Source organism: Pan troglodytes, chromosome 2 (assembly GCF_028858775.2).
Source record: "Pan troglodytes isolate AG18354 chromosome 2, NHGRI_mPanTro3-v2.0_pri, whole genome shotgun sequence".
NCBI lineage: Eukaryota > Metazoa > Chordata > Mammalia > Primates > Hominidae > Pan > Pan troglodytes.
The window spans coordinates 61,024,616-61,047,083 of record NC_086015.1 but is presented as its reverse complement, the minus strand read 5'-3'; the positions used below and the strand labels follow the sequence as shown (position 1 = coordinate 61,047,083).

Genomic DNA, 22,468 nt, shown 5'->3' with positions numbered 1-22,468 from the left:
ACAAAAATCTCCCCTGGCTTGCTCACCTGTTCCGTATGTGTTGAGCACCTCCTCCTTGCCGGTTCTGCTAGGCTTTACTCTCCTGGAGGGAAGGGCCTTGTCTGGTGCAGTGATGCCTGACATCTGGCCCAGGCCCTCCCCATGTGTGGCTCTGGTGGACTGAATTGGGCAGAAGACAGAGTGATTTGTAGATGGCAACATGAAGGACTTGACCCAGAATTGCAATTTGCCCCAGCGCTGCAGGCAGTTTTCATGCTGCAGGGTTAGGCTGGTTTGTATAGTGCTCGAAGCCCTCCCCATTAGACGTGGTGGTTTCGCTGCTTGCTCTTAGCTTCTCTCTTCTCCTTGATCCACTTATCAGCTCCCATCTTGGCATTAGGCCAGGGCTGTTTTGGTCACTGATTTTTAGTAGCTTTGTTCACTGTCCAAAAGGCTGTTTGGGACCTGCTCTGCTTCCCCCACCCTCCGGAGGTTTAGCTGCTGACCTTGAGAAGCCAGAAACCCAACATAAGGGAGAGCAAGAGCCCGAGGTTTGCAAACTCCTCTGACCTTGGGCTCTGTTACCCTGGGCAAGGCGACATCTCTCTAAGGTGTCTTCTTGGAGATCCCATCAGCATTCCCACAGTCTGCTACTTAGAATATGGTTTCCTCCTTACATGATTAGGTATGGCAGGAAAAAGTGGGGTTTGTTGTCAAATTTGTTTGGCCAGTGCTGGCTTAACCTCAGTTAAATGAGGACCTTTTTGCACACCTCATCAGAGCCTATAAAGTGTCACTGTGCATGCAGAGGTCTCTTAAGGGAGGGCAGCTCCCTACATCTGCTACTGTGGAGATCACCCCAGGGATGTGCTGGATTGGGTCTTTGAGCCTTCACCCAGTCCTTCAACTATGTGATCAGGACAATGAGGTAAGTAGATTTTTTTTTTTTTTTTTTGAGACGGAGTTTCGCTCTTGTTGTCCAAGCTGGAGTGCAGTGGCATGATCTCTGCTCACTGCAACCTCTGCTTCTGGGTTCAAGTGATTCTCCTGCCTCAGCCTACTGAGTAGCTGTGATTACAGGCATGTGCCACCACACCTGGCTAATTTTGTATTTTTAGTAGAGACGGGGTTTCTCCATTTGGTCAGGCTGGTCTCAAACTCCTGACCTCAGGTGATCTGCCTGCCTCGGCCTCCCAAAGTGGTGGGATTGCAGGCGTGAGCCACCACGCCCGGCCCAAGTAGATGTTATTTACAGATGAGGAACTGAGGCTTATGGAGGTGAAGGGCTTGGCTGCAGTCCTGTTGCCAATGAGTGGAAGAGTTAAGCCCCAGATCTGGTCCCTAAACCTCAGGTCCTATTTTGGGAGGTGTGTGTGTGTGTGTGTGTGTGTGTGTGTGTGTGTGTGTTTTCACCATTATCTGCCCTTGTAATGGCCAAAGCCATGGATTGGAAAACATCTTGGAAGATTTGCTGCAAAGTCACTAAAAAAGCTCCTTGGTCCTCCACTGAGCATGGCTAATCCTCTACACAGCAAATTATAATGCCTGCTTATTTGGGGCACCTCCTGAGGGGCTTTTTATATACATTGGCTCCAAACATCGTCGCAACCCAGTGAACAACACATATTGTTCACCTCCGTTTTACAGATGAGGAAAAAGAGTTCTAAAGTACCTGCTCCAATGTCACAGGTAATTCTAGGGCTTAGGCTTAAACCTGTACCTTTGATTTTTTTTTTTTTTTTTTTTTGAGACAGAGTCTCTCTCTGTTGCCCAGGCTGGAGTGCAATGGCGTGATCTCGGCTCACTTCAACCTCCACCTCCCAGGTTCAAGTGATTCTCCTGCCTCAGCCTCCTGAGTAGCTGGGATTACAGGTGTGCGTCACCACACCTGGCTAATTTTTTTTGTATTTTTAGTAGAAAAAGGGTTTCACCACGTTGGCCAGGCTGATCTTGAACTCCTGGCCTCACGTGATCCACCCACCTCAGCCTCCCAAAGTGCTGGGATTACAGGTGTGAGCCAGTGTTCCCAGCCTAAACCTGCACCTTTGACGCTCCCAGAGAAAGCCCTCAGCCTTCTCACCACCCCACCTGTTCTTGTCTGTCTGGGTCCTCCTTTACTTGCTCCCTGCAGACCGGAGCACAGAGCCCCTCTGCAGAATGGGAGCAATTTCTGTGGCTGCTCTAAGGGTGGGAGTGGGCTTCATCCCAGGCAGTCCATTGAGGTGTGGAAGGGTGGGCATTGGGAGCCAATCAGCATGTTCCTAATGCCAGGCAGTCACCTTCTCATAGGGTGGCGCCAGTGACAAGGGGAACTGCCAAGAGGGTGTTAGGGGAGGAAGTGAGTACCCTGGCCCAGTTGTTGAAGTTTCCCAAGTCTCAGTTTGCCCATCTGTGAAAGGTGGATAACAGTGGTACTTAGTTTGTAGAGTTACGCAAGGATTCAGTGTGGTAAGAAATGCTTAGCTCCGTCACTGGGCATCTGGCCAATGTCTAGCACGTGGCATTAGTCTGTTATCAGTTCAAAAATCATTCTCCCACCAACTGCAGAGTCAAGGAGGAGGTCTCAGAATGCATGCCCTCTACTTCTCTGTGACAATTTCTAACATAGGGTGATCACATTAAAAAATGCATTCTGCAGTTATTTGAGTACCTACTATGTACTAATCACTCTTTCGGGCATGCTGGGGGCTACAGTCAGACATGGACCTTGCCTTCAAGCAGCTTACAGTCTAGATGAGACGAATATAGTGATAGGAGACAATAAAGGCTTAAGGGCCTGGCAGTGTCTGGCACCTAGTGCACAATCGAGAAGTGTTTAGAGACACACACACCAGGTGGCCTCTGATGGGCACAGCACTCAGGTGGCAACATGTAGCACAACAGGCAGGAAAAGAATGTCTCTGAGGGGTTTTGCCTCTGGCCCACACTCATCTGGTGAAGAGGACGCTCCCCCGGCCCTGTCCAGGTAGGGTAGATGGTGGCACCTAAAACAGCTGCTGTCCTTATGTGGTACCCTCACTGGGTGGAGACCATGTACATCATGTCGGTCTCCCTCCTGGGAAATCTGATAGAAAATTCCTGCCAGGTGAGAGTGTGACGCTTTCTCTGGAGGGCAATCAACTTTTTCAACCCTAGGAGTTAAGCACTGGGCTTAGAGAACTGTGCAAGCGTGGGGTGGGAGGCATCCAAACCTCTTTTATTTTAAGAGACAGAGTCTCACTCTGTCATCCAGGCTGGAGTGCAGTGGTGTGATCATGAATCACTGCAGCCTCAACCTCTTGGGCTCAAGTGATCCTTCTACCTCAGCCTCCTGAGTAGCTGGGACTACAGGCTTGCACCACCACACCTGGCTAATTTAAAAATTTTTTTGTATAGATGGACTCTCACTATGTTGTCCAGGCTGGTCTCAAACTCCTGAGCTCAAGTGATCCTTCTGCCTTGGCCTCCCAAAGAGCTGGAATTATAGGTGTGAACCACTGCGCCCTGCCTCCATCATTGTTAAAGTATCTTATGGGCTCACTAGGCTCATAAGGTACAGGTTATTGAGATACCTTAAGTGTTGGTTTTGTCTGGGGTATTCCGCTAGGGTGTGAATGGGAGGAGTCTTGAGAATTTTGTTCCCTAGGTGAGAAAAGAGCATGGGAACTTGAGTTAAGCCTTTCCCCAGGAGTGCTTCTGGGGCTTGAGCTGAAGGTGGCTTTTGTCCCACCTGTGTGCAGAGCCCAAGTAGGAGGAATCGTCTTCTCTAATGATGAGTATCTATCGAGGCTGTGTGCCAGGCACTGTGCTGGGCTCACGGATACATTGGTGAGTAGGACAGGCAGGGGCCCTGATTACAATCTAATAGAGTCCGTGCCCTGGAGGACTTTGCAGTCTGGCATAGGTTTTTCAGGGGCAGAGGACTCAAGAGGGAGCAAAAACAAGGGTGATGGAAAGGAGCCCTGAATGGCTGGAGGGAGGCCTAGGTTCACGTCTGGCTTTAGGACAGGGTTAGGGTAAGGGTTAGGGCAAATGAGTTTCTGAGGGGAAAAAGCTCAGACTTGTAGCATTTGCCTACTTCTGTAAATACTCCCACCATGGCCAACTTCAACATGCTAACACAGAGTCACTGAGATGTGTGCAATCACTCTTCCCAGTGTGTGCCAACTTCAGCAACCCACTGCATTAGGGCTAGAGTCTAGCCACTCCTCTGAGTGCAGTTTCCTCATCTCTGAAGTGAGCTGGTGGGACTAGGTCACATGAAATTCCTTGGTAAATCGTGGAGCATTGTGTCAATGTAAAGATGGTGATGGTTTTTCACAGCTCTGAAGTTTTATGACTAATACTGTCTCCTGACTCTTTTTCAGGATCCAGATTCCCTCCATTGCTCCGAAACCCCTTTTCCTTTCCCTACTCATCTCGGCCCATTCCTGGCTAAAGCGCTGTACTTGATAATTTCATCTCTTTAGTCTCCTTCGATCCAGAACAGATCCCTCCTTTATTTTTGCCCTCCATGGCACTAGCGTTTTGAAGAGTCAGATCCACGTTCTGTGTTTGTCTAGGTGTGTCTTTGCGGTGCCATTTACCTTGGTCCTCCAGTTCCATGAACTTCAAGTGAAGCCTCAAGGCTGGAGTCCAGGTGCAGCATTTGCAGTGAGAGGCCCTCGTGGGTGACATCACTCCAACGTCAGGATAACCCATGCTGGTGTTGCTCAGTTGACACGCTGGTGAAGGCATTAGCCTGCGTTTGTTTTGTTTTAGATCAGATTGAGATATTATATTGACCATAATTCTAACAACTATTAAGAAGGAGAAGCATTTGTAATAAAAAACTGCTCTTGGCCGGGCGCGGTGGCTCACGCCTGTAATCCCAGCACTTTGGGAGGCCGAGGCGGGCAGATCATGAGGTCAGGAGATCGAGACCATCCTGGCTGACGTGGTGAAACCCCATCTCTACTAAAAATACAAAAAATTAGCTGGGTGTGGTGGCGGGTGCCTGTAGTCCCAGCTACTTGGGAGGCTGAGGCAGGAGAATGGCGTGAACCTGGGAGGCAGCGCTTGCAGTGAGCCGAGATCGCACCACTGCACTCCAGCCTGGGTGACAGAGCAAGATTCCGTCTCAAAAAAAGAAAAAAACAAAATTGCTCTTACCCTACACAAAGTGGATTTTTTTTTGTTTGTTTTATTACAGAAATAAGCCATATACAGGTATAGCTCTGATTTTTTTTTTTTTTAAGATTGTCAAGTAAAATTGAATCTGTTTGCTATTGGCCTTCCAGGTATGGTGGCTAAGGGAGATATTTCAGAGGCAGCCCCCTACTTTTTTTTTTTTTTTTTAAATATCTTTCCTTCTTTTTGATAGATCCAGGTCAAATTGGAGTAGAGTGTTCTTGATGTAGGAAGCTTCAATATTCTGTTTATAACATTAGGCAGGAAACAAGATTTCTGCAAGGTTAGAATGTCATGGTGGAATGGGCACTTTGGGGAGTGGTGGGTTCCCGAGTGCTGTGTGCATGCCAGTGTAAGCATGTACCTGTGTGTTGCTGTTTTCTCAAGGGAGTATGAAGGGTGCATTGGGGTGCCCAAAGCAGCATCAGATGTGACACAAAGAAACCAACCCCATGCCAATTTGGAGAAGGCATGATTTAAATTAAAGTCAAGGAAGTCTATCTCGAGTGTCTACTCAGTGCCGGGGGCGTTGTTCTGGGTGCTGTGAATGGCACAGGCCGACTCTTGTGAATCTTATAGTACAGGAGCACACAGACCTAAACAAGCCATTCCCAGGGCAGTGAGCATGTGACAGGGAAGTGAGAGGATCTGTAGTCCCTTTAGGGTGGACCTAACATTCCCCGTGAGAAGTAGCAGACAGAAAATGGAAGCATCTGTGAGGGATAGCCAGGTAAAGAGCAAACCATGTGGAAGGGGCAGTGTGTGCCAAGGTCCGGAGTCCACAGAGATGTGATGTGCCGGAAGCAAAGACAGCATCTCAGTGAGACTGGATCATGTCATATGACAGGGGCCTGGGAGTCCTCTGGGCTGGGAACACTGGGTCCTCTTGGCCTTGGTAGTAAAGAGCTTAGACTCTGTCCTAAGGGTCCCAAGAGGCCACTGAAGTGTTTTAAGTGGCCTCTTAAATCTGATTAAATCTGCATTTTGAGAAAAGATCTCTGGCTAGAGTGGGAAAAAGATTTGGAGGGAAGCAAAACTCAGGGCTAAGTAACCAGCTGGGGGTATTGTAGCCATCCAGGAGAGAGATGATGGAGGTCATAAATACCTGTTGAGAATAAGTGAGTGGATAGCTTGGATAACCAATGGAGAGAGGTGAACTCATGAAAAATATTCGGTGGTAGAATTGAGAGTGGATCTGGGGACTGAACAAATCCATCCATCCACCTATAAAACTAACATCTGTTGAGCCCCTTCTGTGCATCTGGGACTGTGTTTAGGATAGGGATACTGCAGTGAATGAAGCGGATGTGGTGGTTCCTGCCCTGATGGAGCTTACCTTCTGGTGAGAGAGACAGACCATAAACAGATGTGTGAAGTGGCATTAGCTGGTGGTGCATGCTGTGAGGAAAGATAGAGTATGTGATAGGGTGAGCATAAGCAGGTGGAGTTTTACATAGAGACACAGGGAGAGCTTTTTTGAGAGAATAACATTCAACATAGACCTGAATGTTGAGAGAGCAAGCCCTGCAGCCTTCTTGAGGAAAATCATGGCGGGCATCAGGGACAGCATGTGCTAAGGCCCAGGGGCTTAGCTTGGACAAAGAATGGCATTCAGGTCAGTACAGATGTGGGTGATGAGACGGTCATACGTGTGGATCAGCCGGATCAGCCTGATCAGCCTGCTACTGCGAGTCATGTCTTGAAAGATAGGTCCTCTCTTCCTTTGTTGGCAAAAACAGGGTCCTCCTAGGCTTCCCCAGGTGACTGGACAGGGCAGTCTCGGGAGATTGGTTCCCAGTCAACAGAGATGGTTGAGCCTAGGCAAAATAAGTGCCTGGTTGGTAGTGTCTATGTTTGGGTACAGCTGTGAGTTTCAAGCATGCCACCAACATTCACACAAGTAGAGAAGAGGAAATGTGGCAGAGCACAAGAAGGAATGTTTTTCTGGAATAATCATTTATGTTAGCTGGACCACCAGCATGTATTCATGCTTCTTTTTTTTTTTTGTATATAGGAAAGCTATTGATTAATAACTTTTTTTTTGAGACAAAAATGACATTCAGATCAGTACAGATGTGGGTGATGAGATGGTCACACGTGTGGATCAGTCTGATCAGCCCTGCTATTGCGAGTCATGTCTTGAAAGATGGGTCCTCTCTTCCTTTGTTGGCAAAGACAGGGACCTCCTGGGCTTCCCCAGGTGACTGGACAGGGCAGTGTCTGTTACCCAGGCTGGAGTGCAGTGAGGTGATCATAGCTCACTGCAGCCTCAAACTCCTGAGCTCAAGCAATCCCCCTGACTCAGCCTCTAGAGTAGCTAGGACTACAGGCACATGCCACCGTGCCCGGCTAAATTTTTAAAATTTTTTTGTAGAAACAAGGTCTCACTGGGTTACCCAGGCTGATCTTGAACTCCTAGACTCAAGCAATCCTCCTGTCTCAGCCTCTCAAAGTGCTGGGATTGCAGGCTTGAGCCACCATGTCCAGCCAACTTCTTTTATTCATGTTGATTAATATTATCTAGTTTTCCTATTTGCTCTAATAGTTTTGCAGATCTTATTTTATTATTACTATATTTTTGTAGGGAGGGATTTTTCCAGACATACAATTATATCATCTGCAAATTAATACAATTTTGTTTTCCCTTCCTTTCTAGTCAGTATGACTTTTTTTGTCTTCTAATTGGATTGGTAAATGCTTCCTGAATAAATTTTTTTTTTTTTTTGAGATGGCGTCTTCCTCTGTTGCCAGGCTGGAGTGCAGTGGCACGATCTCAGCTCACTGCAATCTCTGCCTCCCGGGCTCAAGTGATTCCCCTGCCTCAGCCTCCCAAGTAGCTGGGGTTACAGGCACGCACCACCATGCCCGGCTAATTTTTTGTATTTTAGTAGAGATGGGGTTTCACCATGTTGGCCAAGACGGTCTCAGTCTGACCTCATGATCTGCCTGCCTCAGCCTCCCAAAGTGCTAGGATTACAGGTGTGAGCCACCGCGCCTGGCCGCTTCCTGAATAATGTTAACTAGCAGTGGTATGTAGAGTTCCTCTTGCTTTGTATCCACTTCAGTGGGAGTGCGCTAATGTTTCCCTAGGAGATGTGATGCAGGCTTTCAGTTTGAGCTTTATATCTCTTAAGGAAGTTTCATTCCATTCTTGTTTTGTTAAAAGGTTTCTTTTTTCAATCAGGAATATATGTTGGAATTCAACAAGATTGGCATCTAAGGAGACATCTGTTTTTGTTTTTTCTTTTGACTCTGTAATGAGATGAATTATATTGATAGATTTCCTAATGTTGACCCATCCTTTCATTCCTGGGGTGAACCACAGGTGTCTATGTTTGGTTACAGCTGTGCTTTTCAAGCATGGAGCTACTTTCTGTCATTTAAATTAGTACTCCATGAAGATGTACTTGGTTTATCCTGTGGCTTAGAGTAATACTGACAGGATAGCTTTCCTTGTGTTTGAGGCATTGAAGCTAGAGGAAATGAACAAACCATTCATCCATTAGACCAACTTACATTTATTGAATGCTTATTATCTGCAAAATGCTGCTGGGTGGACAGCCACCAGTATCCCTTATAACTAAGAGACTTAGGATTCTATGCAGTGGTTCTGCTAGGAAATGTTATTGCAAGTGACAGAAATGCAGTTCATTCAGGATCAAGCTGCATAGGGAATGTAATGGCTCACAGGAATGGAAGGTCCAACAGTAGATAGCCTCAGGCATGGCGGGATCCAGGGGCTCAGTGTGATTAGGCCTTGCTGTCACTCTGCCCTTCTCTTGGCTCTGCTTTCTTCTGTGTTGAAATCATTCTCAGGAACGTTTCCTCCCTGTGATACCGCCAACTCTAGGCTGGCATTTGACTCCAGCTATGGAGTGAAAGCTTATTCCCACTTGTTCCAGCAGAGCTTCCCAAGTGAACTCAGATTTGTTCACAACGTAGGCTTCGTGCTCTCTCCTGGAACTCTGGAACTCGGGGGTGGAGGATGGAGTCAGCCTCATCTGAACCCATGGATGGAGAGTGAGGGAGGGGTGGTGCCCCAATGGGAAGGCCAGGTGCTGTCACCCACACACAGGGAATTGGATGCTGGGTGGCAGACACCCCAGATGTTCATGCCATCTGGGCCAGCGATCCCCTTTGTGGTCTTCACTGTCCTTTTTCACAAGTGAGAGGGGAGGTGGCAGGGAGCCATGATTCCTGACTCAGCCCCAGGACCCTGCAAATCAGTGACAGAATCAGGATTTTAAGTCCCTACCTGAAGTTTCAGGCTTTATTTGCTCCACTAAATTAGGCATGGAAACCTGAAATCCCAGCCCTTGGGGAGGCCAAGGCAGGTAGATCACTTGAGGTCAGGAGTTTGAGACCAGCCTGACTAACATGGTGAAACTCCATTTCTACTAAAAATACAAAATTAGCTGGGCGAGGTGGCTCTCGCCTGTAGTCCCAGCTACTTGGGAGGCTGAGGCAGGAGAATCACTTGAACCTGGGAGGTGGAGTTTGCAGTGAGATTGCACCATTGCACTCCAGCCTGGGCAACAAGAGTGAAACTCTGTCTCATTCATAAATCAATCAATCAATCAGTCAATCAATCACGGAAATAGATGGAAATAGAGAGTTAGGCCATCATCTGTGCACCTTGAGGGTTGATTATTAAAGAAAAGATTTCCCCAAGCTCACCCTTACCCCCAGCCTCTCAGCCACATATAATAATCCTTCTTGTCAATTCCTTATTGTTCCCTTTTCATAATGAACTTAGAAGGTAGATGCCTTTAAAAAGGTGTCTTGGATGGGATGTTACATACTTAAAATAGAGCCTTTATAGTAGCAAAGTTTTAATTTGACAAAATCTTGCCTGATCGGATGTGGCATCTCTTCAAATAGTATTTTTTATTTTAATTTGATTGAGGTGTAAATATATCTGACACACATGCCAACTTAAGGGACAAGCTTTTCTGCATATGTTTACACCTCCCGGGATCAGGTGTAGCACTTGTTCAAGCACTCTGCCCCCATTCCAGCTCCTTTCGAGCCCCCTTTCTTTCCCTCCCCTCCTCATCTCCTCCCTAGGAACACACCGAGGCTGAGAAGGACTGTGACTTTCTTGCCATTGCCTACCTGGGTGCACACACTTGGGTCCAGCGAAAAAATGAGAAACCTGATCCCGAAGAATTGTGCCGGGAAGGGAGGTGGGAAGCGTCCATCCATGGAGGAGAAATGGCCACCTACAGAGCCCTCTGGGAGTGCCCTGGTCTACCTGAGACTCAGGAAGTCCCCCTTGCTCTCTTGTTCCTCTTTTATAAATAAAGAAACCAAGGTCTAGAAAGAGAAGTGATTTGTCACAGGTCACCCATTCAGTGATGTAGGCTGGAGGCCAGGAGGATGGTCCTGGTTTATGGGCCAGCTACCCACTGTGGTCCTTGCTACCCAATGAATCCAGGTGGCTTAACATTGGACTCGGTCATTCTCATCCCTCATTTCATGATACTGTTAATTTTTTTTTTCTGGAAAATCTTGAAATTCTGCAAAAGATGGCATATATAATGAAAAGAATACAGATGCTGGAATCTGACATTCTTGGGTTCAAATTCCTTCTTTGTTTTATGACCTTGGGCAAGGATGTTAACTTCCCTGAAGCTCGATGTCTTCATCTGTAAAAGGAATAATATTAGCACCAACCTCATATTATTGGTTGTGGGGATTAATGAGATGATACATGTCACATGCTCAGCACACTACCTGGCAGATACTGTCTTTAAATGGGAAAAGCCAGGTTGTGATTTTTTGGTGTGGGGAAGGTGAGACACGACATAAACATAAAGCATCACAACCTCCCCCAAATGTGAACACTTTAGCATAACTTTAATCATTATAAATTAGTTTATTAATTAATGATAGCATGGTATATTTAAGAACACAGCTCTGGAGCCAGACTGCTCTGGTTCAAATCCTGACTGTACCACTGGCCAGATGTGTGACCTTTTGGAAGTTACTTAAGCTCTCTTTGCTCTGCTTTCCTTGCATGTAAAATGAGGCTAATTATAGGACCTACCTTATAGAGTAGTTCTGAGGATGAAATGAGATAATGCAAACAACACCCTTCCTTAGCCCAGTGCCTTAGTTGATGTGCAGAAAATGTGACATTATTATTACTAACAAATTGATCTATATTCCTTTTTGGCCTTTAAAGTTTTTTTTTTTTTTTTTGAGACAGAGCCTTGCTCTGTCACCCAGGCTGGTGTGCAGTGGTGCCATCTCAGCTCACTGCAGCCTCAGCCTCCCAGGTTCAAGTGATTCTCCTGCCTCAGACTGCTGAGTAGCTGGGACTACAGGCATATGCCACCACGCCCAGCTAATTTTTGTATTTTTAGTAGAAATGGGGTTTCACCATGTTGGCCAGGCTGGTCTCGAACTCCTGACCTCAAGTGATCCACCTGCCTTGGCCTCCCAAAGTGTTGGGATTACAGCGTGAGCCACTGCACCTGGCTTTTAAGCATCTTGAATGAAGTTTTGCCTTGGTTTTCACAGCGTAACTACTGCATGTGCTCTTTGTACTTCACTAAAAGTTTTTTTCCAGCTCATTTCTCTTCCTATTCATGTTAGCACTGGGAGCTGGGAGAGAAGACTAACCATTCCCCAGCATCAGGCAGCATCCTTTGGATGTTGTAGAAAGAGGCTGGTTAGCTCTTGGAGAAGCGTGAATGGGCCACTCTCCTGGGTCCAGCCTTTTGTCCACTGGGGACAATGTGTGGCTTTCACAGTGACTCATCCTTGGGCAGCCGTGACGACATCATGGGAAAGGAGGAACAGAGTTCAGTCCAACGTGTGCCAAGGGGGCATCTCTGTCCTTGCAGACGTGGAGCTGGTGGGGGCAGGGAAGGGTTTGTTTCTTCAAGGACCAAGGAGTCAACCCAACTAGCAGAGGGTCAAGTTGAGCAACTGAAAGGATGTGAGAAAACAAAGTGCTGGCTTGGTGGGCTCGGCCTTTTTATTTTGAAAAACGCTCCTTTTATCTCTCAATTGGCCCCTTGAGCTGCAGGGAGCAGTGCCAGTTAACCCACATTTAATTAGAAACTGGGTTAGTGGACAGTCTCTTTCTTCCCAGAGCATGTCCTGGGTATTGGAACCTTTCCAGGGACTGGTACAGTAACAGCCATTTACATGGCCCTGGCTTTCTGGGCGCTGGAATCAGCCTTGGGTGAATATACATCCCTACCCTTCCCCCAACCTCTGCTGACTCTCTCCTGATGGAATTTGCCAACTCCACGCATAGAATGCAGACTTTCCCTGGATTTGTCTAAGCCTCAGTCTCCTTGGTTTACCTGTGCTGTTTAGGAAACACTTAATCCTCACCTTTGAGTTTTTATTTTGCTCTTTAGTGGTGATATTGTGTGCATTTCCTTTTGTTTGGTGACTCGTGTGTGTGTGTGTGTGTGTGTGTGTGTGTGTGAGAGAGAGAGAGAGAGAGAGAAAGCTTTCCTCTCTCTCCCCCACCAGGCCTCACTGTGTCTTGTTTCGGGGACTGAGACCCAGCAGACAGTGACACAGTGACTTCCTTGTCTTCTTGGTTCCCACCAGCTGATGGGCAAGGTCATTTTCAAAGTCCTGACACCTGCTTATCATAACCGCCAGCTGCACTCCACAAAGAAGGCCCCTCCCCCACACCAGGGAAAAGGGGAGATAAGAATAGACCTGGGGGGGACCAAGAGCAAAAGAGTGAAGGACACTGTTTACCAACTCAGAGGTGTGGGTGGGCATTTGGATTGACAACTGTGCTTAGCACCACCTGATGTAAATTTTCCATCCTAACGGTAGCTATTTTGAAAAACTCTTCACACATTCGAGAAGTCTTTAAAATAATAAAACATTTGCATGGACATTATGTGATTTGATCTCCTTTTTGTCATTCTTTTTTCTTTTTGAGACGGAGTTTCACTCTGTTGCCCAGGCTGGAGTGCGGTGGTGCGATCTCAGCTCTCTGGATCCTCCGCCTCCCGGGTTTAAGCAATTCTCTGCCTCAGCCTCCCGAGTAGCTGGGATTATAGGCGCCCACCATCACGCCCAGCTAATTTTTTTTTTGTATTTTTAGTAGAGACAGGGTTTCACTATCTTGACCAGGCTGATATTGAACCCCTGACCTCGTGATCCTCCCACCTAGGCCTCCCAAAGTGCTGGGATTACTGCGCCTGGCCGTTTTTGTCATTCTTGCAAGCAGCATTACCTTTTAGAAAGCAGTTTCAGTCCACCTGCCTGCGTCTTACCACTTGGATGTGCTGTGATGTCTGAGGCTCTGTATCACAAAATACATAAATTGGATTGGAAGGTGGATTTCAGTAGAGGTCACAAATGGCAGAAAGATAGTTGTGTGATAGTTGTGCATGTTCCTCTTTTCCTTGTGTGGGTGTGAGTGCCACTAGGGTCCTCTAGGGGCATGGTCTGCTCTGTGAACTTCCTGGTGGATATGAGGACGCACCCAGGTGGACCCCTGCCTCTGTGGTCTCTGTCTGCAAGATTCGGCCATCTGGGGATTGGAAATCCAAGAGTTCATCATTGCCAGTGCTGCTTGGGAATTGGTGGGAACAAGACTTGTCTCACCACTGAACATGCTGTGGTCTTGAAAATGTAACAAGGGTGGCGAAGTGTCTAGGGCTTTAGATACAGGCAGATCCATTTTGGGGGTCTGAAACTTATATAATTTGGGGGACCTTTTCAAGAAAAAGAATTTTAAGGCCAGGTGCAGTGGCTCACACCTATAATCCCAGCACTTTAAGAGGCAGAGGCAAGAGGATCACTTGAGCCCAGGCGTTTGAGACCAGCCTGGGCAACATAACTAGACTTCGTCTGTACTAAAAAAAAAAAAAAAAAAAAAAAATTAGCAGGGCGTGGTGGTGTTCGCCTGCAGTCCTACCTACCCAGGAGGCTGAGGCGGGAGGATAGCTTGAGCCCAGAATGTTGAGGTTACAGTGAGCCATGATCATGCAACTGCACTCCAGCCTGGGCAACAGAGAAAAAATAAAAAGAATTTTTAAATATCCCTTTCCGAATTTTACAAAATCGTAAGAACACATACACCTTTCTAAGGAGGGTCCTGTGAAGTGAGGGGCCCCTAAGCTTCAGTTTCATTGGCTTCCTAGAATATCCATTTTGGGCTGTAGCAAAACAAGTAGAGACATGTTGTGAGGGAAGGTTTAGAGGTAGGAGAGTAAGAAGTTTATCTCTAGGTCAGATTAGAAACGGGGTATAGTGTTACCATGTGTCTGCAGGTGGCTACTTAACTCAGTTGTAGCCAAAAGCAGTCCTAGTCATTTACGCAAGTGAATGAGCGTGGCTGTATACCAGTAAAACGTTATGTAAACTGGCAGACGGCTAGATTTGGCCCTCAGGCCCTAGTTTGCCAACCTCTGGTTTAGACAATTAATAATTTCAGGTTGTTTGGCAGACTTTTGCTAAAAAAAAAAAAAAAAAAAGAAGTACATGAAAAAGGTTAACAAGCTTTGGCCGGGCACGGTGGCTCACGCCTGTAATCCCAGCACTTTGGGAGGCCGAGTCGGGAGGATCACGAGGTCAGGAGATCGAGACCATCCTGGCTAACACGGTGAAACCCCGTGACTAGTAAGAATACAAAAAAATAAATTAGCCAAGTGCAGTGGTGGGCGCCTGTAGTCCCACCTACTCGGGAGGCTGAGGCAGGACAATGGCCTGAACCTGGGAGGTGGAGCTTGTGGTGAGCTGACATCACACCACTGCACTCCAGCCTGGGTGACACAGCGAGACTCTGTCTCAAAAAAAAAAAAAAAAGTTAACAAGCTTTATAAATATTTACTTTTGTAATTTTACTTTTTATGTTAACTGTTAATTTGTGTTTATTGTAAAAAAATGAAAAGTCTAGAAAACTATAAAGAAGAAATATAGTTTTCTAATTCTGCTGCTCATCATTAAATACTGTTAATCAGTGAGTATTGTGAGAAATTTCCTTCTTGCATTGGTATGCATATGCACAGTAAATATTTTAATAGAATTATACCACGTATTCAGCTTGATTTCCTGTTTTCTTCTAGAATATGGGAGTCCAGGTTGTGATGAAGAGGGGTGGTGATGGAAGGGGTGTGGTTTGGAAGGAAGGTGCTATAGTGGTTAAGGCTATGCACTATTGTGTCCAGAATTGGTGGGTTCTTGGTCTCACTGACTTCAAGAATGAAGCCACAGACCCTTACGGTGAGTGTTACAGTTCTTAAAGATGGTGTGTCCGGAGTTTGTTCCTTTGGATATTCAGACGTGTTCGGAGTTTCTTCCTTCTGGTGGGTTCGTGGTCTCCCTGGCTTCAAGAGTGAAGCTGCAGACCTTCCCAGTGAGTGTTACAGCTCTTAAGGCGGCACGTCTGGAGTTCTTCGTTCCTTCTGGCGGGTTCGTGGTCTCGCTGGCTTTAGGAGTGAAGCTGCAGACCTTCGCGGTGAGTGTTACAGCTCATAAAGGCAGTGCAGACCCAAACAGTGAGCAGCAGCAAGATTTATTGCAAAGAGCAGAGGAACAAAACTTCCACAGAGTGTAAATTGACCCAAAGAGTTGCCGCTGCTGGCTCCCGCAGCCTGCTTTTATTCCCTTATCTGCCCCCCCCCCCCCAATCCTGCTGATTCGTCCATTTTACAGAGAGCTGATTGGTCCGTTTTGACAGGGTGCTGATTGGTGCCTTTACAATCCCTGAGCTAGACACAGTGCTGATTGGTGCATTTACAATCTTTTAGCTAGATACAAAAGTTCTCCAAGTCTCCACTAGATTAGCTAGACACAGAGCACTGATTGGTGCATTTACAAACCTTGAGCTAGACACAGGGTGCTGATTGGTGCATTTACAATCCTCCAGCTAGACATAAAAGTTCTCCAAGTCCCCACCAGATTAGCTAGATACAGAGTGCTGATTGGTTCATCCACAAACCCCAAGCTAGACACAAAGTGCTGATTGGTGCATATACAATCCTCCAGCTAGACATAAAAAGTTCTCCAAGCCCCTACTGGACTCAGGAGCCCAGCTGGCTTCGCTTAGTGGATCCCATGCCAGGGCCAGGGGCCGAGCTGCCTACCAGTCCCACACTGCATGCCTGCACTCCTCAGCCCTTGGGCCGTTGATGGGATGGGCACCATGGAGCAGGGGGCAGTGCCTGTCGGGGAGGCTCTGGCGACACGGGAGCCCACCGCTGGGGCGGGGGGCTCAGGCATGGTGGGCTGGAGGTCCCAAGCCCTGCCCGGTGGGGAGGCAGCTGAGGCCCGGCGAGAATTCGAGTGTGGCACAGGCAGGCCGGCCAGCAGTGCTGGGGGACCCGGTGCACCCTCCGCAGCCTGGCCCGGGTGCTAAGCCCCTCACTGCCCAGGGCCAGCAGGAGTACAGGGCCTGCCAAGCCCGCGCCCACCCGGAACTCACGCTGGCCTGCGAGCCCGTGTGCAGCCCCGGTTCCTGCCCATGCTTCTCCCTCCACATCTCTCTGCAAGCAGAGGGAGCTGGCTCCACCTCGGCCAGCCCAGAGATGGGTTCCCGCAGTGCAGCGGCGGGCTGAAGGGCTCCTCAAGTGTGGCCAGAGTGGGCGCCAAGGCTGAGGAGGCACCAAGAGCGAGCAACGGCTTCCAGCACACTGTCACCTCTCACTATGGCATCAGAATCCTGGGTGCAAAACCTACTTCTGGCTGAACTGTGAGACCTTGAGTAAGTGACTTTAGTTCACTTGTCAAATGGTGATAATCATTCTACCCACCTTCTATGTCAGTTGTGAGGATTAAATTGATAAACTACAAAGAGTGGCCATGTGCAGTGGCTCATGCCTGTAATCCCAGCACTTTGGGAGGCCAAGGTGGGAAGATCACTTGAGGTCAGCAGTTCGAGACCAACTTGACCAACATTGTGAAACACCGTCGCTACTAAAAATACAAAAATTAGCTAGGTGTCATGGTGGGCACCAGTAATCCCAGCTGCTCTGGAGGCTAAGGCAAGAGAATCACTTAAACCCGGGAGGTGGAGGTTGCAGTGAGCCAAGAGCACACCACTGCATTCCAGCCTGGGCAACAGAGAGAGACCCTGTCTCAAAACAACAACAGCAGCAACAACAATAACAAAAGAGGGCTTAGTTCACGACCGGGTACAGATTTAAGTGCTGAATGAATGTTGGCCATTCTTAATATTGTTATTGTGATTGCATTGTTGTAATAATGGTAGTAGCTCTTGGGTTTTGAGGCAGGTCACGAGGCCATCTCCTGTAGACCCCATTTCATACTCAACCTCAGTCTTCTTGGCACAGCTCGTTGGGAGCAGCCCCTCAAGTTCCCTCAGAAGGCACATGTCCCTCTTGAGTATCCTATGAGGGAGTCTGAATCCTCAGCAAGGACCACCCAGGACCCAGGGCCACTCAGTGCTGACCATTCTTCCACCTAACCAGACCCCACTGCTTCTCCTCACCACCTCCTTCTTCCTTCCTCATAGTGCACATCAGAGGCCCTGCGAGCACTGGGAAGCAGTGAAGATGGAGTGAGGCCTGCAGTGATAAAATACTTTCAAAAGCCAGGTCTCATGAATCCTCAGCATAGCTGTAAGGGATTGGGAGTGATTATCTTCTTGTACAGATGAGGAGACCAAAGTTTCAGGTCACACAGCAGGTAAATAAGTAATAGTATTAGGACACCTTTCTTTCTGGTGTCAAATCCATACCTGCTGCCTTTGCTCTGGTTTAGATTAGGATTTCTCAACCTTGACACTATTGAATCCTTGGGTTGGAGAATTCTTTGCTGTGGGTGGCGGGGGAAGGTGGGGGGCTGTCCTGTGCATTGGGGGATGTTCAGCAGCATCCCTGGCCTCTCCCCACTAGATTCCAGTAGCACCCACCTCACCCCACTCCCTTGTAACAAAAGAAAATATCTCCAGACATTGCCATATGTCCTGTGGAAAGGCAAAAGAGGAGGCGTATATATTTGAATGTGGGCAGTGGGGATTGAGAGCAACTCTATCCAACTTGGATTGCTGTCATCAGTGTGCCCCGTGGGAAATCTTTAGGGAGTTCACCGCTAGGGCAGAAAAAAGGTGAAATCGTTGTTTTGGATCATGTGCTTAGCACCATCATGTTCCTGTAAGTTCCAGGCGGTTTAACTTTGCCTCCTTGTGCCAAAAACGTCTTTGTTTTCATCAACTGTGCTTCTGTTTCTTCATTAGGCTGCATTCCGTTCCCAGTTTCACCTTCCCTCCGATTTTCCCTCGCCGGCTGCATGTTCATCATAGCTCCTACACGCAGGGGTGCTCCCACTAACTATGGAAGCGGGCGGGAGCATTTCCCCTCATACTAAAGTCTACTTTGGGTCTGCTTTGCAATTTCCTTTTGGTCTCCCTCCTGGAGATTCCTGTGCCACCTGTTAACACCCTTTTGTGTTTGGCTCATTTCTTTCTTCAAATTTTGCTGCTTTTAATCTTTCTTTCTAAGCTTAGTGGAGTGTGTGTAAATTAGGAGTGAGCCGACGATAAACAAGGGTCCAAATGTCTCTTCCTTGGGGTAAAGTGTATTTTGTAAAACAGCCCAAGTCTATTTTTCAAGATTAGTCTCCCCATGATTCAGGCCTTTCCATGAACACTGGGGTCCTTGGTTCTCCATGGTGGGCTCCTTGGGAGTCAGGGCTCTGAGGAGGCAGACACTTTGACTGTGAACAGTGGAGTTTTACACACCTAAAGTTGGCATGTCAGGTACAGATTGTAGATAGTCAAAATTAATCTTCAAAATGCATAAATCCTCCAAACCATGCATAGTTTTGTATGTACAACCCTGTAAAATAACCTGTGTATGTAGATGTCAATGTACATAGTTGTCACATATAGAGGAGTGCACATGTAAATAAATTCCACTGTGTTTTTTTTTTGTTTTTTTTTTGAGATGGAGTCTCGTTCTGTCGCCCAGGCTGGAGTGCAGTGGTGCGATCTCAGCTCACTGCAAGCTCCGCCTCCTGGGTTCACGCCATTCTCCTGCCTCAGCCTCCCAAGTAGCTGGGACTACAGGCACCCGCCACCACGCCTGGCTAATTTTTTTTGTATTTTTAGTAGAGATGGGGTTTCACCATGTTAGCCAGGATGGTCTGTATCTCCTGACCTCGTGATCTGCCCGCCTTGGCCTCCCAAAGTGCTGGGATTACAGGCGTGAGCCACCACGCCTGGCCCACTGTGGTTTTTAATAATGGAAGAGGGTATAGAAGACAAAGTGTGTCCCTGAATTCTGAATATCTAAGGTATGTGTGCTGTGGCGCCTGCATGTTAAAAAGAGACAGGAGAAAGCCCTGAGGTCAGAAGCCCGGGCTCAGAAGGCAGCTGCCTGTGGTCCAGTTCCTGCTCCACCACTTGCTGCGGTGTGACTTTGTTTGAGTTCATGGCCTTGCTGTGCCTCTGTTTCATCATCTTTAAAATGGGTATGACGAGAATACCCATGCTTTGCACAGAGTAAGAGCTTACTAAATGTTAGCTGTCATGCTGTGTTGCTGCTCACTGTCTATTATTATTATTAATTAATCATAACATGATTATTATTACCACCTCCAATGAGATGGGCTGGTTTGAGAACTGAGATTCCATCCTGTGCCTCTTGGCTTGTGTGGTTCCCTTAAAGAGATGTGGAACAAGGTCCCATCTTCTTACCCTGGCGTTCCATCACACAGACACACACTGGGTGTGCTGGGAGTCTTCTCCACGCACTCTCATTTGTTTCCCGCAGCAGTGTGGCTCACTTTTTGTTTAATCTCCTCCAGCAACTTGGCAGGCCTGCAGCCACCCTTCACATCCTGGCCTGTCCAGCAGGCTGATAAAATGCAGATGTAGCTACCACCCCGCTCAGAGATCCACCCACCTCTGGCCTCACTGTCATGGGTCCCAAACGTGGATTCTTAGCTGAGGGGCTGAGGGACTGGGATAAGGGGTGGGGGGTTGTGCGAGACAGCCCATAGAGGTCAGAGGGTCCGGGGAACTTTAGAAGTAGGTCTAGGTTCCTGGCATGAGCAGTGTTAGAATTGCAGGCAGGCTGGGGGATAGGCCCCAAGTTGATGGATCTCCACTTAACAGATTTTTTGGTACTATTTTTTTTAAATAAAAAATTTTGATTTCATAGTTCATTCTTGAGCGTTCAGCTGAAATGAAAAGTGAAAAAGTTTAAGCAATATGTTAAAGGGCAGGGGTGGGGAGGAGCCGGACCTCAGAATGGGAGCCTCAAACTTGAGGCTCACAGGGCCAGCCCATCATGAAAATGAGAGCAATGGCTTGGGCCATGCATTCTGTTTCCCAGGAACTCATGGCCCATCCTGGTTCCTGCCTCCTGTTGAGAATGCTAGCCCATGGGGCTAGATCTGCCAATTTCCCAAGATCATCTAGAAATTGGAATCTTAATGTAAAACTTCCCAATTCTCATGAGAGCCATCTGGATTTTGAAATGTTGGCAATTCATTGAAAAAAATTATTTTAAATATATTTTTGAGCTGGAATTGAAAATCCACCAGCTTGCAAGGGACTTGAGAGATGCTGTGCTTGTGCCCCTAGGGTTTACAGATGCGGAAACAGAGGTCCAGAGAAAAATGACAGGGCCTGGTACAGTGACTCATGCCTGTAATCCCAGCACTTTGGGAAGCTGAGGTGGGTGGATCAGATGAGGCCAGGAGTTCAAGACCGGCCTGGCCAACATGGAGAAACCCCGTCTCTACTAAAGATACAAAAATTAGCTGGGTGTAATTGCCTATAATCCCAGCTACTTGGGAGGCTGAGGCAGGAGAATTGCTTGAACCTGGGAGACAGAAGTTGCTGTGAGCCGAGATCACGCTACTGCGCTCCAGCCTGGGTAACAGAGTGAGCCTCTGTCTCAAAAAAAAAAAAAAAAAAAGGCTTGTCCGTGGAATCCAGCTCTCTGGAGCTCCCACTGCAGATCTATTTCTTCCAATTCCATCCAGACAGTGTGTTTCTGTTTGGCAAGCGGGCTGTTAAGTGGAGTTTTATTGCAGGTAAAGGGGTCATCCAAACTGCTCTGTGGAGCTAGCTGAGTGACCACAGGAGCCCCAGGAAGCGTGAGCGTGGTCTTCGTTCTCAGTTGAGCCAAAAAGGCTCACACGTTTCCAGACGAGGCTATTCTTGGCAGGGCCACCTCCTAGGGATTAATCATACTGAAAAGCTCACAGATTTAATTTTGCTGAAGTTTGATCTGTTCTAGGAAAGTACATGCAGCGTGGCTCAACAGAGAATTTTCTGCCCAAGGATCTATATGGTTAATATATTTTGGAGATCTCAGCAGAGCACAAAGCAGGCTAGAAAAATTCTCGTGGTGTTAGGCCAATCCAGCTTTGTCCTTTGGCCAGGAAAGTCCAGACTGCCCCTGGACCATGGCACAAACCCCAGGTGCCCAGCTAAGCAGCCCTGCCGGGAAAAGGTGATGAGAAACTTGCCTTTGCTAAAATAGTTGAGCTGCCAAATGATAGCCTTACCTAGGGGCTCAGAAATGAATGTTCCCTGTTATGCAGGAGGAGAGGGGCAGGGTTTGATTCTTGTGTTCTCATGTGCTTGCTCACTCTGCTCGTAATAAGGAGAGAAGTTTTATTTTTGCAAGCTATTGCAGCGTGAGCCCTAAACCCCAAAGCCAGTCTGTTGAAGAAAACTGATCAGGATCCAGGAGCAGTTGTCAGGCCCCTGGAGGGTGACTCATGAGCAGCAGAGTTCCCGGAACTCACCCGTCCCTGGTCGGCTAGGAAGAGGCTGAGTGTGGTGGTAAATGTGGAGGGGCGGGCACAACACTGCAGGCATGGCCTCTGTTTTTGAAAAACATTGTGTGTTCGGGTCAAAGCATCCATCCCCTGTGAGCAACCCAATTTTAAAAATAGGAGGTTCTGCAGAAAACCAAGATGCCTGCCTGTTTTCACCTGGAAGACCAAATTCTCACTTTCCAAGCCTGATTTTGGAATAAACAAAATCAATTCCAGCTCAGCCTCAGCAGAAGGCACGTGCAGTGGTGGCTGTTTCATGGCTGTCTTTCCTTCAGGGCTGTTGGAGGTGTTTCTGGAACCAGCGCAATCAATGGCAGGAACAACTGGTTTTTCAGGCTATTGAGAAAGTCTGATTTATGTGGCTGAAGTATGGTGTTATTGACCCCCCCACCTTCGACTCCTAAGATTCCAGAACAAACTGAGAATTCATGTGAGTCAGCACCTTATTTATTAATTCTTTATGGATGAATAACATAAAAACAAAAGTGCACAAGTAACTGTACACCTTGCTGGGTTTCACATGCTGAGCACACCTTAACAGTCAGCACCCAGGGTGAGGAGCACAGTGTGACCATCGCCCCAGGAGCGCCCCCTG

At 47.6% G+C, this 22,468-nt stretch overlaps 1 protein-coding gene across 6 annotated transcripts in view; it reads left to right on the top strand.

Moving 5' to 3' along the window:
- ARHGEF3 (Rho guanine nucleotide exchange factor 3) overlaps positions 1-22,468 on the top strand; it is a 353,349-nt gene that overhangs the window by 52,313 nt on the left and 278,568 nt on the right. Inside the window, exon 3 of one of the 6 annotated variants that reach the window (XM_063805891.1) lies at positions 22,149-22,303. The exons of the other annotated variants lie outside the window; for them this stretch is intronic. Coding sequence (XP_063661961.1) covers positions 22,302-22,303 — 2 coding nt within the window. The 5' untranslated portion in view covers positions 22,149-22,301. The remainder of the gene's footprint in view (positions 1-22,148; positions 22,304-22,468) is intronic. 6 annotated transcript variants of the gene reach the window in all.